This window comes from Hoplias malabaricus, chromosome X1, assembly GCF_029633855.1.
Source record: "Hoplias malabaricus isolate fHopMal1 chromosome X1, fHopMal1.hap1, whole genome shotgun sequence".
In the NCBI taxonomy this organism is placed as follows: Eukaryota; Metazoa; Chordata; class Actinopteri; order Characiformes; family Erythrinidae; genus Hoplias; species Hoplias malabaricus.
The window spans coordinates 4717767-4734872 of NC_089818.1; the positions used below are offsets into that span (position 1 = coordinate 4717767).

At 41.9% G+C, this 17106-nt stretch overlaps 1 protein-coding gene across 1 annotated transcript; it reads right to left on the reverse strand.

Annotated features, from left to right (window-relative positions):
* Window positions 1-7794: 7794 nt before the first annotated feature.
* LOC136675917 (E3 ubiquitin-protein ligase RNF152-like) lies at window positions 7795-17063 on the reverse strand. Its single transcript, XM_066652726.1, has 2 exons — window positions 16963-17063; window positions 7795-9845 (listed from the first exon to the last, which is right to left on the reverse strand). The coding sequence occupies exon 2, from the start codon at window positions 9151-9153 to the stop codon at window positions 8572-8574; it is 582 nt and encodes a 193-aa protein (XP_066508823.1). The 5' UTR covers window positions 9154-9845; window positions 16963-17063; the 3' UTR covers window positions 7795-8571.
* Between the last annotated feature and the right edge of the window lie 43 nt (window positions 17064-17106).

The window sequence follows — 17106 nt, forward strand, 5'->3', positions numbered from 1 at the left end:
TGAGCGGCATTTTTTGTTTATACCAGTTTAACAGGCGGTTTCTGCTACAGTTCTTCTGCCAACTCGACCAGCGATTAATTTCGGATTAATCTCTTGTTAGGAAAGAAATGGATGTAACTTTTGCTCTTCGGAGAAAAGAAATGATCAGAGACAAGCCTGCCATCAGCCAAGTGGTACATCGCTGGCCAGCACTTTTCACAGAAAGCCAGGTTTGTATGACTGTTTTAAGTATTAAAGTATTGTCAATACAAAGGATGGTAGTCTTTTGTATTATAGATATATATTGAATCATTTTTTTTTTTTGTAGTAGATGTTCAGTTGTGCTTACATTTGTCATGGCTTTGTGTTGGTTACATTTAACCACAGGTATATGCATGGTTTGCTTTGCTTTATTTTTTAGGTATATTGCGAGTTCACCAGAGTGGTAGGAAAAAAATCTCAAAGAACAGTTCTTTGATGCCCTTGACGAGTTCTCTCCAAGGCTGATGGACCTCTTCAGAAAGAAGAAAGGACTTGCTGGTCAGCTTTTGGCTGACCTTTTACGACAGACAAAGGTGAGTTGTCAAGTCTATCCTTCTATCCATTTAATCTTCATTCATTCATCCATTATCTGTAACCCTTATCCAGTTCAGGGTCACGGTGGGTCCAGAGCCTACCTGGAATCATTGGGCGCAAGGCGGGAATACACCCTGGAGGGGGCGCCAGTCCTTCACAGGGCAACACAGACACACACACACACACACACATTCACACCTACGGACACTTTGGAGTCTCCATTTAATCTTATTTCCCCTACTTCCCTGCATGTTCTCTTTAATCTCTTCTCTTGTCATCTCCCTGTGTCTTTTGCTTTCATGGCATCTCTTCTGACTCTTTTTAGATAAATACTCATACGCTTCTTTAACTAACATTTGCTGTGTTCTGCATTTTGCAGACCACTGAGCCTGCAGACATCAGATGCCTTTGTCTTCGGGGCTTGCCAATCATCTTGGGGGATGATCCCTCTACCTTCTTCAAGACATCCTTTGTAAGTAATTGAATTTGTTGTAAATGTTCATTTTTTTCTGTTGAATTTTATTTTATTATTTTATAAAATATTAGTTTTTTACTAAATATTTAATTTGGTTGTCCAACCAATGGTTGTTGGACCATCTCTATTATTGATTTTTTTTCAGTTGTTTATATACACACCATTAATCGTATAGTTTTGACTGTTACACTTCAAAATCGTCTTCAGAATTACTTTAATGGAAGAGCATTGTCCAAAAAAAAAAAAAACATCCACAAATTATGTACACTTCATTATCAAACACGTGTAGTTTAAAAACAAAAAAGAAAACTTTATACATTTAAGCTAAAAAAAAATGGGTTATATTCTCATTTGCTGCTACTGTTCCACATTCAGACTGTGGGAGGCTGGAGCACAGGGTCATTGTGTAAAATGTCGTTATGCAGTTTGTGATGCAATCATTCTTTTTTCTTTTTTTTTTATATTAATATTTTTGTTTCTTTTAAAATTATGTAATACATTTTGGTAAGGAAAGACGTAATACCAGCTGCCTGAAATGGCTGCCCCATGTTAGCTACAAATAAATGTTTATTTTGTGTTCTGTATGCCGATTGAGTGAGGTGGTTTCAGCATGTACTTGTTAAACATGTTTTTGTGACAGTAAATTTCCAGAGTTTATTAGTAATGTTAGTCTTACACCAGCAATTTAAATTAAAGATATATCTGGATTTTAATCACAATTTTTTTGATGAGTTATTTGACTACATATGGGCTAATTGGTAAAATCATGTAAACAATTCTTCTGAAGTGTATCAAAGATACAGATTGATATAAACTAAATCTAAATCGGATTCTGCACTAGTTTATGCTGAGGAGGGGTAAATCTGTGTTAAAACACAGGACGCATATACACCAGAATAGTAAATATACAGGCCTGAAATTCTTCAAACCATTATTGGACAGAATTACATGGTTTCCAGATGTATATGGCAGTTTCCAGTTTCTATATGGCAATTCAAAGCAACTCTGGTATTTGGTGGACAACACATCAATTAACTTGATTGTTTTGTTTGTTAATTTAATTTTTTCTGTTAGGATGTAACTGACAAGGACTCATACAGCCAAACTTCAGTGGGACTCCTCTGTGTTGATCAGGAACACCCTCAAGTAAACCCATCCAAAGTGGGGATCATCTTGGAAGGCACTGTGGTGATGGATGACCCGGCCAATTTACCCCAGGCCACCTGTCTTCTGTTTGGTCTCATCTATGCTCTTCACCTGGACTACCCTAAGGGCATGAAAAACACTTTCTGCTTTATTCAGCAGGTAATGCTCAACCTGGGTAGTCGTGAACTGCCACCCAAAATTCAAACTTTAAGAAATCAGCTTGCTAACTGAATTCAGGAAGGTTACTGTTCCATGTACAAAATTTGTTATTTATATTTTTGCTCTTGTGCACTGTTTGCAGTGTACACAATATGGCCTAAAATTTGTGTGCGCACCTGTTTGGCTGTAATTTTATTAGAATTTTGTCATTAGGAAGCATAAGTTTAGAGAAGTCATATTCTCTGTCTGTTTTCTTTCCCAATGGCCACATTATCTATGTCAGGACAGCTTTAGCTCAGATTTAAGATTTAGCTCATTTTCTCAAAGGTCGTTTTCTCTAATTTTTTATATTTGTGAGTACAACTTTGTATACCATTTGAGCAACTAAGCCTGATTGTGATTTATTCAATGCTAATTCTATGTGGAATTGCTTAAGAAGGTTTCAGTTATGCGAGCAAATTTTCAGGGTAGTGCATTATGTCCCTTTGTTGATGTTATATTTCAAGGAAATAATAAAGCACAAAAAGAACTGTATTGGTCTGTCTTATATTTCCATTAATATTTCTAATCAATAATGAAGTTAAATAGGATTAAAAAGAAAATTAAGTAGAAATCAATTTAATTTATTTCAACTTAAGATATTAAGTAGAATCACTAAGTAAAGGAATTGGTATAACAAAAACAAAAAAGTTAAATCAACTTAACCTTTAGGTGTAACAACTTGACATTTTAAGTTAAACTGACTCAAGTTTTCATTGCACATTACTTAACTTTTTAAGGCAACCGGTTTCCTCAAATTTTTTAAGTAAACTCAACTTATCCGGGCTTACAGTGCACTGAGTAAAAACGGAGAAAAGGAAAACAGAGCAGAACCAAGTGAAAACCTTAAAAAAAAACAGATATTCTTCTCCTCATTCCTTACTGCTGTGCGCTAGGGGTCGGGGTGAACAGTGAGTGGCTCATTATCATTTAAAGGAACAGGCGCTGAAACCAGCCATTTAGGGGAGAACTCTGCTGCAGTGTTTGATCCTTGTGGTGTTTTGAACAAACCAGAACTGTGTTTACCTGGGGAAAAGGGGTACGTTTGCATTGTTGGTGGGTTGTTGGCTGCGACGTCTTGTTCACTTCCTGAAGCCTGCGATCTTGTTTAAGGAGCTGAAAGGAGAAAAGGATATAGACACAAGTGCTGTACACTGTACTCAATGTGTTAATACTGAATTCTAATAAAACACACTGTTGAGGACCAAGGTACGGTATTTTCCAGGAGGACTGTTTGTTTTCGGTGTAATGTTAATGATCTGTTTAAGCAGCCTTCGTACAGGTGATGTAGCAACGTTAGCTCAGAAAATGACACATGCTCCTGCTCCCAGACAACACCATCCATCACTCCAGGGAGAGTTTCTGCAATTGTGTGCAGTTTTGCTGCATGTGGAAAACATATGCAGATTAATGAGCTGTGGTGGACTCATGACAGTGGACACACAGGTCTGCAGGTACAGATGAAACACACACACACACACAGCTCGGATGAGACACCTGCATTTCAGACTGATGATGTCTCCTGACTCCATTCCTGGATTCATAATCCATCCACCCACCCATTCATCCATCCATCAGATCTCTTTACACGTTTAATCTTTTTCAAGTTTGCAGTTGTTCTGGGGCCGTCCTGGGATCATTGAGTGCCTGCCCATCACGGGCCTTCACACATTCACCCAGTCACTTACATAAGCACTCACACAGCCACACAGCCAATTCACCTACCAGAGTGTTTTAGACTGTGGGAGGAAACCCATGAAGACACAGAAAGAACACACCACACTCAACACAAGAAACAGTGACCCAAGGTAAGGATTGAACCCAGGACACTAAGACCCTGGAGCTGTGTGGCAGTGGTACGATTTAAAAATGTTTATTTATTTTTTTAATGTGTCAATACAATATTTGTCAAATAAATACTCATCTGCTGCTGATGTGACATCACTAAAAGGGTCAACACACTTGGAGGAGAACACTAATTAGCAATCTGATGAGGAACGCTGCGCAGCAGGTTAATGTCGCAGTCACACAGCTGCAGGGACCTGGAGATTGTGGGTTCAATTCCCGCTCCGGGTGACTGTCTGTGAGGAATGTGATGGGTTCTCTCTGTGTCTGCGTGGGTTTCCTCCGGGTGACTGTCTGTGAGGAGTGTGGTGTGTTCTCCCTGTGTCTGCGTGGGTTTCCTCCGGGTGACTGTCTGTGAGGAGTGTGATGGGTTCTCTCTGTGTCTGCGTGGGTTTCCTCCGGGTGACTGTCTGTGAGGAGTGTGGTGTGTTCTCTCCGTGTCCGCGTGGGTTTCCTCCGGGTGTTCTGGTTTCCTCCCATGGTCCAAAAACACACGTTGGTAGGTGGATTGGCGACTCAAAAGTGACCATAGGTGTGAGTGAATGTGTGTGTGTGTGTTGCCCTGTGAAGGACTGGCGCCCCCTCCAGGGTGTATTCCCGCCTTACACCCAATGATTCCAGGTAGGCTCTGGAACCACCGTGACCGTGAATTGGATAAGCGCTTACAGATAATGGATGGATGGATGAGATACGCTGGACTAACTGACACTTCCTTGGCTCTGGAGAGATTGGGGTAAAGTCTAATTCTTTACAAAAACAAATATCTTGTTTTATTGGACTATAATAAAATGAATTCATTTAAGACACAAATGCCTTTTCTTTTTATTTGTTTGTTTGTTTTTAGTCTGTCCCTTCCTTAGATGTAGAGATGAACAGAAAGAGACCTTGAGGTGTCCCCTTGACTCGTCTCTGTGCACTGTTCTAAGGGAAACATGAGAATTAGAATCAGACACACTTCAATTTTTTTCACTCAAACCACTGGAGAATTGCAAAGAAATTCATCCGTTACTGTTCAGACTTTTTCATTTGTCTAGATCAAGTTTGTTCTGAAAAAAATAAATAAAAATGTCTGTGGAGATTGCACCAGCGCAGTGTAATAGAGAAAGGGCTATTTTTACAGTGCTCCAGCGGGACAAATTTTGCATGAAATTTCCCTTTAGAATCCCAGCCAGTGTCTGAATGTGAAAGCAGGGCCTAGAGTGTACATCACATGAAGCTACTGACAGCTCCTGATGCTGGGGAAGGAGGGGCTATATCTAAAAAAACAACAATATGAGGTTAATATAAACTAGTATACACGTCATTCAATATTATTCCAACACAATTACTCCAAATATGGCCAAATAGCAAAGTTTTGTGTCTAAAGACAGACCTGAATCAACAAGAATAATGTAGCTGTATGAACTGGGACTCAGAGTCATGATTCATTAGATTCAGATTTGACTAAAATGTTTGGAAAGACTGAAGAGAAATTAAATCCAGTGTTGATCATGTCTTCCATCTGAGACCATGAGAGAACGGCTGGGCTACAGTAACCGGAGGAGTGTAGTGGATAAGGCCGCCTCCCTTAACTAATACACAAGGGTTCAGGTCTCAGTTTGGGTAGGAACACTGCTGTATACCAGTATAGAGCCCTTGGGCAAGACTCCTAACGCAATACAAACTGTGTGCAGGTGTTAAGTAATCTCAAATTGTAGTCAGTGACATTGTTTCACAGTTAACGTAGCTAACAATTAATCAGATAATATTGTCCTGTACGTGTGTTTTGTTTGTTAAAGTGCAGTCATTTACCTTAAAGGTACATTACAACACATTACAGAAATTACACAAACAATAGCAAAATTGCCCATTTGTATTAATTGGAGTTTTCTGTTATAATTTAGCTAACTGAACAATTAGTATTTAATAAAGTCTGGCCAGTGTGTGAAAGCCAAGCATTTCTATACATCAGTAAACACTAGCCAATGTAGCATTTGCCGATCTGGACCTTGGTCGACCCAGAGGCCAGCAACTGACCACAGCTTCACCTCAGATAGGAAGACGCAGGCGATGGGCATGTGAACGTAAACAGAATTGGGGCAAGCAGCATACCAGACTGCTCTAATGCTAACAGTGAATAGCGCTGCTCACATGGCCACGTCTTTCAAAACGTGTGGTAGATTGTGTGTTTGTAAACAAGACTTTTTTTTATCTTTATTCCACAATTCCATGAATCTATCCTGTGTTTTCCGTATCCTGGGAATCTAACCCTAGGGCCCTAACTGTCTTCTCCAGAAGGAAAGTTGATGTATATGTAAAATATTCCGCTAACAATCAAAGCTACCACCGCAGTGACTTTCCCTCCCTCTTTTCTGAGAGGACAGAACCCTCCGGACTGTAAGCTGTGTTCATCTAACTGCAGACCTAAATCACCACACCACACACATTCACGGAAAAAAAAAAGCCCAGTCAAACGTATTCTTCAGCACGGCCGCTACAACCAGTTCTACCCCTCCAGCCCGTCACGCTCTGAATCTGCTGTTAGAGGAGAACACCGCAGAGTGGGAGCTTCAGCCTTGGGTTAAAAGGGTGAGAGCACGCTCTCTGTCTAAACAATCTCCGTTTGTAAGAGCACAGCGTAATCTGACTTTGATCAGTGGTCAGACGGGCTGCTGATAGCATCTTTAATATCGCCTCGGACACAGCGATGCAACGCGATGACATTTAATTGAACGTTTCAGCATTGAGACGTCCTGCTGGGACTGAAACTTGACCTCGGCTCGTGCCTGACCTTCAGCTGCTGTAGTCACACACTTCAGAACATGCTCATGGACTGCAGGGACAGTGTATTTAGAAGCATACGTTTAGTCTAGTCTCCAGAAAAGTCAGCACTGATTGGACACTGCACTCTGGGGATAATCCACCTCACATCTGAGCATTTTCTTCATTAAAGACGACAGAAAAACATATCAAATGTTTAATTAAAAAGCACTGACACTGTCATATTCTAACAGTAATGCATTTTGTTTTAAGGTTAAACTTGATCAGTAATCATTACCCAGTCACTGCTACCACACAACAATTAACCATTAACATTGTTCTGCCCAAAACTGTAGATTAGTCACAATTTCAAAAGCCCAGTGCTGTACTTTCACAGCACATTCTCACACTGCACGCATTCATAACACAGTTCCTCTAAATTCTGTGTGTTGAATTGATAAGTCAGTGTACTTTGTGTGTTTTCAATATTGCATAGTTTCCACTGCTGCCCAGCTACTATTTACACCACTAGAAACCATAAATAAACAATCATATATTGCTATTTCTAATTGGAAACCTGTCAGCAGCAGCGCAGTTTACAAACCCATGGACCCTGGCCTGACGTTTTAGAGATTTCCTATTAACAATAGTTTAAACATCCCCACTCCCCACTGAGGGGCCCTCTCCATGAAGTATAAACAGATTCATTAGCATTTTGGGTTTGTATTTACGTTGTGAGTTCTATTTATATATAAAAAAAAAAAAAAAAAAAAAAAAAAAAAAAAAAAAAAAAAAAACCCTTTATAAAAACAAACAAAAAAAGCAATGACAAAATAACTATTTTACACTTTTCCTACTTAAGATACGAATTTCAAAATCAGAAAATCTAATTTAATTCCCGTTTCCCGTAGAAACCGTTTGCATTTTTTCATAAAAACAATTACAATTTTAAATTTTAATTATTTTTTAAACATTTATCGACTGATTGGCAAATGATGGGTCATTCATCTTTAGAAAATGATGCAGATTCTAGAAAAAAAGAAAAGAAAAAAGAAAAATATATATATACTGAATATATGCATCTTCACGTGTCCACATTCTCGTGACCACACCGTTCTCATTCACGTCAGTTGCAGTCTGTAAGACATTTCTCTTGTTTCTTATTTGCACTCTTCTTGGAAACCTTTTTCACTCAATATTGGACTAATGCTGTGAGCATTTGATGGCAGCAAGCAAAAAGAGCATCAGGAAAGTCAGGTACTGAAGATGAATGATGAGCTCTGGATCACGAACGGCATCATAACGTATCTCAAAGTCTGCCCCAGAGCCCAAAAGCTGGAAGATTTGAATTGAAAACTCCATTCTCTGACACCCAGCATTAGGCATGATGACCTCAGAGGGGTCTGTTCTATTGGTCAATGCTTTTCTAAGGAGAGTATATAGCCCTCGTAAAGTAGCAGAACTGTTCTAGAACAATTGTCCTTTCTTAGCAGGTCAAAATCTGGTGATCCAGTTGTCCCACTCCTCAGTCATTTCTTTCAGACCGTTCCTCCCTAAGTTTCCTTCAAACCAGAGCAAAAACAATAAGTAAACCAAGTATCAACGTAGGTCTTTCATCCGCAAGAAATGATGCTGAACCGCTTGGAGACGCAGGACATGTTGTGAAGGACGATGCCCAGCAGAAAAATGAGAATAACCGCCACCAGGAGGACGGTGCAGAAGCCGGTCCAGGCCGAGCTCTTTAGCGCCCCCTCTTCCTCCTCCTCCTCCACCACCTCCACCTCCAGATCCCGCTCATGGAGTCCCGACTCATTAGGAGCTTTGAAGTCAAAGCGGTACGAAGACTCCTCGGACAACAGGGCCTGCTCCGCGTCTCCAGGAAGAGACAGCAGGTAGCAACTGTTGCCAGGCAACCGGACGAAAACGGGGGCATGCTGGGAGGGGTGTGTCAGGGAGATTACGGACAGCATCTCTGGGTCGTCAGGCAGCTGGGCCACGGAAAGGCTGCTGGGAAGGTGAGTGACGCTCCGGCACCAGGGGCAGCGAATCTCCCGGTGGTTCAGCCTCATCTGGCCCAGGCACACGGAGCAGCAGGTGTGCCGACACTGCAGCATCTTGGGTCTTCTTCGCTGGGGGCTGTAAGGGTTGAAGCAGATCTGACACTCCAGCTTGGAACTCTGGGACAGCATCTCCATGGTGGACTGATGGTGCCCACTTCAACAAAGCCAGTAGCTCCTGGGGTTTGTTGTTGTTGTTAGCTAGTTTTATTTGGAATGGGTAATAAATTGAAGTAGTTTTAAAACTGCATCCAAATGTAAAAAGCACCTATGGATGTAGGGGACAATAGGCAGAGCTTTGGGCATTCCCAAATTCAAAAGTCTTTTTGGGGATATTTGGGCAATACTACAAGGGCTGTTTGAGGGGTTACTTGTTAAGAGGAGGGTTCTAAAAGTTCTAAAGTTCTACTGGAGAGCATGTATTACTTGTTCAGCTTTACTGCCTCCACGGTGAATCTTACGTTGATGGCGATTGTTCATAGATGATATAAACGACCTGGTCTATAACTCACTCACTCAGTCACATTTAGCAGGAAGAAGATTCTCCACAAGGGGGTGCTATCTGTACTCAGATATCTTCAGTGTTTTGGGTCAGTGACACTATTTAGCTCTTTCACTCTCACAATTTTCCTTCCATCACCTTCCAAACTTTTCCTTCTGTGCAAAATTTCTCCCAAAAACAACAAAGCAGACTGGCTCCAAATAATTTACGCTAGAATCTCCAGTGGCCCAGTCTTCTGATGATCATCAGTGTGGAGCTGTTATCTCTCTCTCCCTGTTGAGTGCTAAGGGGCTGATATCTTGATCTTTTAATCCATATCTGGCTGGATCTGTGGAATGAAGGGGAAGAAGGTTAGTGTCAAAACAAACTGTCATTATTTAATCCAATCTAAACCTCACACGGCCTTGCATATAGAGGGATTGGGGGAGGGGGACGCTATTTATTAGAAAGTGTGAACACTATCTGCCTCTTGTCACACACTCGAGTTCGGGCTATGTAAACACAACTGGCAGGGATTAAAGCTGTGTGTCAATTCACCTCCAGCTAAAATGGCACAGGAAGTAACTAGACTACTATGAGAGTGCCAAACAAAAGAGGTCAAAAGAATCAAGAAAAATAATCAAACTGACATCATTAGTGCCTTACTCCAACATGCTCAGTACAGGAAGCAGCTACACGGCTAGTGTAACATTCCCTGTCCCATGATTCCAGATCAGCTCTGGACTCACCGTGACCCTGATCAGGATGAAGTGGTTGTGGAAAATGAATGAATAAATTAGTGAAGGACGTATATTCAAAGGAAGTATGTTCCACACCGAGATCTGGAGATAGACTGTGTATTTTATATCTACTGTGATCTAAGGCTTTGCAGCGTATGTTCAAACATGACACCGGAGACAGCACCGTGAAATGCTCAAGGCAAATGTCTTTTCTTCTGGGCTTTGATTCGCATGTCAACATGAGAGTTTCTCACACAATGTGTCGACCTTAAATAAAGGATAAAAAGATCCGGGCTGAAGTGACAGCTGTTTAGATTTCAGCAAATAAAAAACATTTTAAAGTTAGTCCAATGACGACTTCCCTGGCTGTACGCTCTCTGGCCAATTTATCAGAAACAGTTACTTTTCAGCACTTTGTAGCACCACCTTATTGAACAGTGACTGTGGAGAGTACTGCTGCACAAACAGTTACCCTTCCTCTGAGAAATGAACCTTCCTCCCCAACATATTAAGCACAGTTTGAACTCAGGGTGTTATTTGAAGGAGCTGTCATTTTCATTCTTCATCAGATTATGAAGAAATCAATATATTGACACCTAGTGGCCTGCATGTATTTTAATACAGTCATCCTCCATAATTGGGAGCATAACCTAGTTCTGTCAGGGACTAAAAAGCAATAACTAACCATCGCTTAGATAAATATAAATATGGTTCACTGCTATTTGGTGATAATATTATTTGCTTTTCCATTAATCAATTTCCCCATTTCTTAATCTCCAAAGAAACATTCATTCATTCATTATCTGTAACACTTATCCAGTTCAGGGTCGCGGTGGGTCCAGAGCCTACCTGGAATCATTGGGCTGGAATCATTTTTGGACTGTGGGAGGAAACCGGAGCACCCGGACGAAACCCACAAAGACACGGGGAGAACACACCACACTCCTCACAGACAGTCACCCGGAGGAAACCCACACAGACACAGAGAGAACACACCACACTCCTCACAGACAGTCACCTGGAGGAAACCCACACAGACACAGAGAGAACACACCACACCCCTCACAGACGGTCACCTGGAGGAAACCCACGCAGACACAGAGAGAACACACCACACCCCTCACAGACGGTCACCTGGAGGAAACCCACGCAGACACAGAGAGAACACACCACACCCCTCACAGACGGTCACCTGGAGGAAACCCACGCAGACACAGAGAGAACACACCACACTCCTCACAGACAGTCACCCGGAGGAAACCCACGCAGACACAGGGAGAACACACCACACTCCTCACAGACAGTCACCCGGAGCGGGAATCAAACCCACAACCTCGAGGACCCTGGAGCTGTGTGACTGCGACTCTACCTGCTGCACCACTGTGCCACCCTCCAAAGAAACAACTCTTGGATTGTTTTGCTTTAATCAAAATGACTTAATTCCACTGGAATAACCTTTAGCTGAAAAGTAACTAAATACTACTTTTAAATTATCCTCTTATTTTCTATTCCATTTGTCTGTTAAGGGCTTATATAAATCTCATCTTTCCTCTTAAGGGGGAAATGAGTGGTCCTCTAGTAACACAATGCTGAGAACTGCTGTAATTCCTCTGAGGTTAAAAGCTGGTTGAGAAATACATATTTCCCTGGGGCAAAACGTTTCCGAGTGCGGAGCCACACTTTGTTGGATATTTTTGGGTCGGGAACCATTCTCACTGTAAACTTAGGGGAGAAAGTGCAAGAATACACAACGAATAATGATATCTTAGTGAGGATGTACTCCTGACACTTTCAGAGTGAAGCTTTTGACAGCACTAGACCAGCACTAGCACATGGAAACAATGGTTTATGATGTTTCCCCCAAGAACTAAACCAATGAATACATACACAACCAGTCATTGTGCACCTCTTCACAGTGGACCACAGCCCCATTCCGTGAACCTCAAACAGGGTTACAGCTATTTCTCTGCTCCATGTAAATTTGATTTAAGGTCACAGCAGGCCCCGAGGAGCCGCCTCACTATTATGAATGTTAATTGCTTAGCTTAATGCATGTCAAGTCAGGACGATTATTCGTGCAAACTGAGGTCCGCCGGTGACACAAACGTCCATCAGGGATGACCACAGTGTTAGCATTTGTCTCGTGTGGCTCTGCCGCAAATTAGAAGCCGTCATGTCTTCCGCGTCATGTTGTTGTGCTTCATCTGTGGGCGTTATGTACAGTCAACTCTATATAATAACATGCTCAAATAGCCGTGACATAATATAATGAGAAAAGAAAAGAGAAGCTGAAAGAGCTGTTGCTCTAATAACAGTCCATAAACTGCGTTCTCCTCTTGGGCAATCGAACCGAGGGAGTGGCACTTCATCAAGAATTATTCTGCTCTCGTCCCCGGAGAGAAAAGTAATTAATAATGTAATTAAACCTGCGATTGTCTCGTGAATTTACAAACTCCCCCGAGGAGCTGCTGGTTATTAGATACGGAGCGGTTAGGGGAAAAGGCAGCAGAAATAAACTACTTTTCATTGAGTTTCTCAATCAAAAGGCAACACTGCAGAAAGCACCACCTCACCACTGTAGAAAGGCAGAGCAGACATGAGTGTTACCTCATTTTGTTCCTATGATTTACAAGTCTCATCTATTCAGATCTGATGAAGTATCGGGACTCACTGAGCGCGTTTATGATGATGTACGAACCTCTTATTTTCTGATCACATTCAATCTCTTCCTTTGATACTGCACACAAAGCGTGGGGGAGGACAAAGTACCGTGGTCCGTCTAGAGACCTGCGAGTAAACTTACTAAATCACTCCGAATCTTTGACAAGGGGCTAACCTTGACAAACCGCCCTTGGAGTTCTCTCTGGTTCCCACCCACATCAATCTCTAGTTTTTATGCTGAGTAAGGCAGCTTTCAGCGCAAGGGGCCTGCTGTCTTTCTTTGCCTCGCCCTGGACTCATCAGCGGCCCGCTACTGAAACCCTCCGGAGCGGTTCGCCATTATGGTAATTTCTGCACGTGTTTTTTCTTTTTTTCCTCCCTCGCCATCTGTGAAAAGCACCGGTAACGCCAGACATGCAGCTAATGAAAGGCATTCACCGTGGAATTACTCTATTAATTGGTTCCTAAAAGTGCAGAACCGATGTCACGTTGCGAGACTAGGCCTTGTTTTAAATAACAGTGAACGTGTGGGAGGCCATTCACCAAACTGGGCTTTGGGAGAGTGGGGGCAGGGTGTGAATATTCCGCAAATATATCAAGTGTTATTTGTCATCCTGATAGAACTGGTGCAAAAGACAATAAAACAGCTCGCAGACTATCAGCTGTATGTGGTAAGAGCCCATCAGCTGGATAAATGAAGCGGCAGCGGGGGATTTGTCAACACCAGATGAGAAGGGAAGGGGTGAAATGGGGGGAAAAGTCACTTAAAAACATGTGCATCCTCAAGGGCGATGGATGGGGGTCAGGGGGGTGGAAGTGTAAAAGATGGGTGGGGGTGCTGAGCCGGGGGATGGGGTTTACTCATGAATGTCTTTGGTGACATGGGCTTTTCATTCAAGAGCCAGAAGAACCAAGGACCTACAGCCATTAACACACACTTCATTTACATAGTGCAGATTCTGCCGTACTGAGCCTAGAGTAGCAACGACAGAAGCACCATTCTCCCTATTACAGGTCGGCAAAGGTCATGCCCATGTATAAAAAATGTTTAACCACTTTTTAATAAGACGTTTTAACTAAATTAGCCACCAACTATTAACTTGCTCTACTGTACAAAAATATTCTGTGGGGTTAAGTGTAGGGTTAGGTGTCTGCGATAGGGTTTAGTCCACTCAAATAGTGCCATTTCTAGTCTTTGGAGCACAGTGTTGGGGAAAGTTTAAGGCTTGTTTTCCATGCCGGGTTGCCAGATATTCATACACAAGTTACAAATCCTGGAAATGCTCTTTTAGTAAAGTATGTATGATTTTTGAGACCAGGCTCAGGCTGGGATAGAGGTAGGATTAAGGGTGTGTTGTCTCATCAGCACTGTATTTTGTACACATTGCATGAGGGTGAAACATATTTCTTGGAATGGATATGTAGTCAAATCTGTATGAATCAGTTTAGCTCAGTTTGACATTAGCCTGTGAATTTACCTTAAATCAGAGCATCTTAAGCTGATGTCACAGATCTGGGCAGTTGTTGCTCTTGAAAAGAAGCAGTGGCTGGGTTCACACGTCTCATTGGAAGCATGCTCTTCACCCTGACATGTGGTGGCCCTGTGTGTGATTGGTGGAGGCTTACACTGCAGAACTATGCGTACTGAAAATGCTGTGTTGATCAGATCATTTCTTTCTTGTTGTTTACCCCAGCACCGTTTCCTGCCCCTCCTAGGCTTTATTCCTCCAGACCATCAAAGCAGCTGCTCTGACCTCGTTACATAAACGCATGTAGTGACCTTGACGTTCAACTTGAAGCGGCTTTCCTCTCCTGATACAAGCGTGATTAGCTTCACGCCGTAGACAGTGTTTAAAGGAAGACAACGTTCTTCTTGAATGAGAAGAAGGGCAGTGAAAATATAGAGGCTGTCCCTGGAGGATCAGGGGAGCTGGCAAGTGTGTTAGGAACACACTCCTCATTTCCATACAACAAAGCCCTGCGACCCTTTTAAAAGAGCACACACACCAAGTTACAAACACAAGCAAAACAGCAGGTCTTCCAGTCTTTAAACTTCCAAATAAAGAACACACATCAGCTGGGAATGTACTTAAAAACTCTTATGCAGCGGAATAGTTATCTGTTCCTTAACTTTGATCAGGATTTATCATTCCAGAGGTGCACTACGGATACAGATTACAGAGTATACAGCCCTCATCATTACCTCGGTGACAGCAGAGCTGTTAAACAAACCCTGGCTGATCACACTCTGCCAAAAGTGCTGAGTTTGTCAATCAGCATCTGATAATATGAATTTCAACAGAGACAGTACACGTTAATATCCGTGGAATTCACAGGGTAAACCCCAAGGGCACAACTAGCCTTAAATATCAAGTTTCTAGTGACTAGTTAGTGGTTAGATCTAGTGTTTTAACACGTTATCAGCCTGACTTTTCCTATTTTTCATATGTAAATCCTGCAACATTCAGCTGATATTAAATTCAGAAAACGGTAAGTCTTTCACCTGAAATATCTTACAAACAAGGCTTCTACAAGAATTCTTTGGTAAAAGCAATGATAAATTTTATAGATATGTTCAGACTGAAGGAGTGTGTGTTGTGTATGGTTCTATAGAGCACCAAAAAGAGTTCTTGTATCATACACCACCTGGATATTAACAACAGAAGAGCTACAGAAACGTTAGCCCTAGTCTTAAAGTTACAGTAAAAGGAAAAATATATATGAGTTGTGAAGAGAGGTTGAATATCAGTCATGGGAAAACAAACCAGGACGGTTTCACACACAAGTTATTAGTGGATGAGAGGAAAAATAAAGACATGAGATAAGCATTTTGTGCAGTGAATGAGCTATGATTTGTTTGCTTTACAAACATGGTTCTTGAAAGAGTCACACAAAAGGTCCCACACTGGTCACTGAATAAATCCACAAAAATCCAACTCCGTTAACCAGAATTACACAGTATTTTTCAAGAAAAAAACTATTAAATGCCTTCATTCCGTGTGTCAGCTCAAATCTAAGGTATTAGCCTTAGCTATTAGTCAACCCCTACTCATCTGTTGCCTGCAGCTAAAAAGCCCCACCCCCTCAAACTGATGATATTTATCCCTTAGGTTTGTGACGTCAGTAAACCTGGATACATTAATCCATATTTTGGAGCACTGCAGTTAGCTCGGCCATGGTGGTGATCGCTTCTTTTGGCCGTGGTACCTCTTCTACCATGAACAACACCACACAGACATGCTAACAAGGTTATAGGCCAGGCTTTCACCTCAGGGGGTCTTTAATGGAGCCACAGTGTGGGTTTAAAAGAACCTTTCCTTGCAGCACAATTATTCTACACCTTAATTTACAGCGCACAGAGCTGAAGGTCTAGGTACTACTTTAAATTGAAACTAGTGATAACATTCCTGCTGCACCCAGTCCTGTTTGTCTGCATTTATTTTGGCTGGGTTTTTAAGGCTTCTCCAAAACAGTCCAAATTCAAATGCTTTTATAAATCCAATCCGGTCTGAGGGCTGGATATCTTTCTAATCCCCGTCACCTGAGTGCAAAGTCCTGCTTAACAATACAAGCTTGTAGACTAGGACATCAACAAGCTCTAAATAATATGGAATATCTATTTATTTATTTATTTATTTATTTTCTCGTTGTGTTATGAATCGAGTTAAACTTCCTTATCTGTTAAACGCTCCTCTTTAGCTGCAAAGTTAATTCCAGTTGCGTATCTGGGCGGTAAACTGGACAAAACGACCATAAGTCATCGTTACAACCTTTTATCTGCCAGCCTTTCCCTCGGGCGTTAATAATACGCCATAAACTGGTTTACAACGCCGTGTGGAAACATGCTACACGCTCTACTTACGCAACGCCGCACCAAACGCGAACAAAGTTATTGACAATTGTTAAAAAGCGAAAATACCACCTTAAATCACCTCACCACTGCGTTTCCCATCAAGATTTAGTTACAGGGTGTGATAAATAATGCGAAAGAGCTGGGAAACTTCGTGAAAAACCGAAGTAAACAAAAGAATTCCAGCACACAAGCCGTTTCAGAGGTAAACTCACCTGGTCTCGCGCAGTGATGTCGCGCGTCTCAGTCTCGCGCAGTGATGTCGCGCGTCTCAGTCTCGCGCTGCGTATCCCAAAGAGGGGTGCGTGGTCTCGCTTTCTTCTCGCAGCATGCGCCGAGTGCTCTGACAGTTCAGACAA

Excerpts from the sequence above, each read along its gene's own strand:
- LOC136675917 (XM_066652726.1), bottom strand. The coding sequence starts at position 9,153 with ATGGAGATGCTGTCCCAGAGTTCCAAGCTGGAGTGTCAGATCTGCTTC.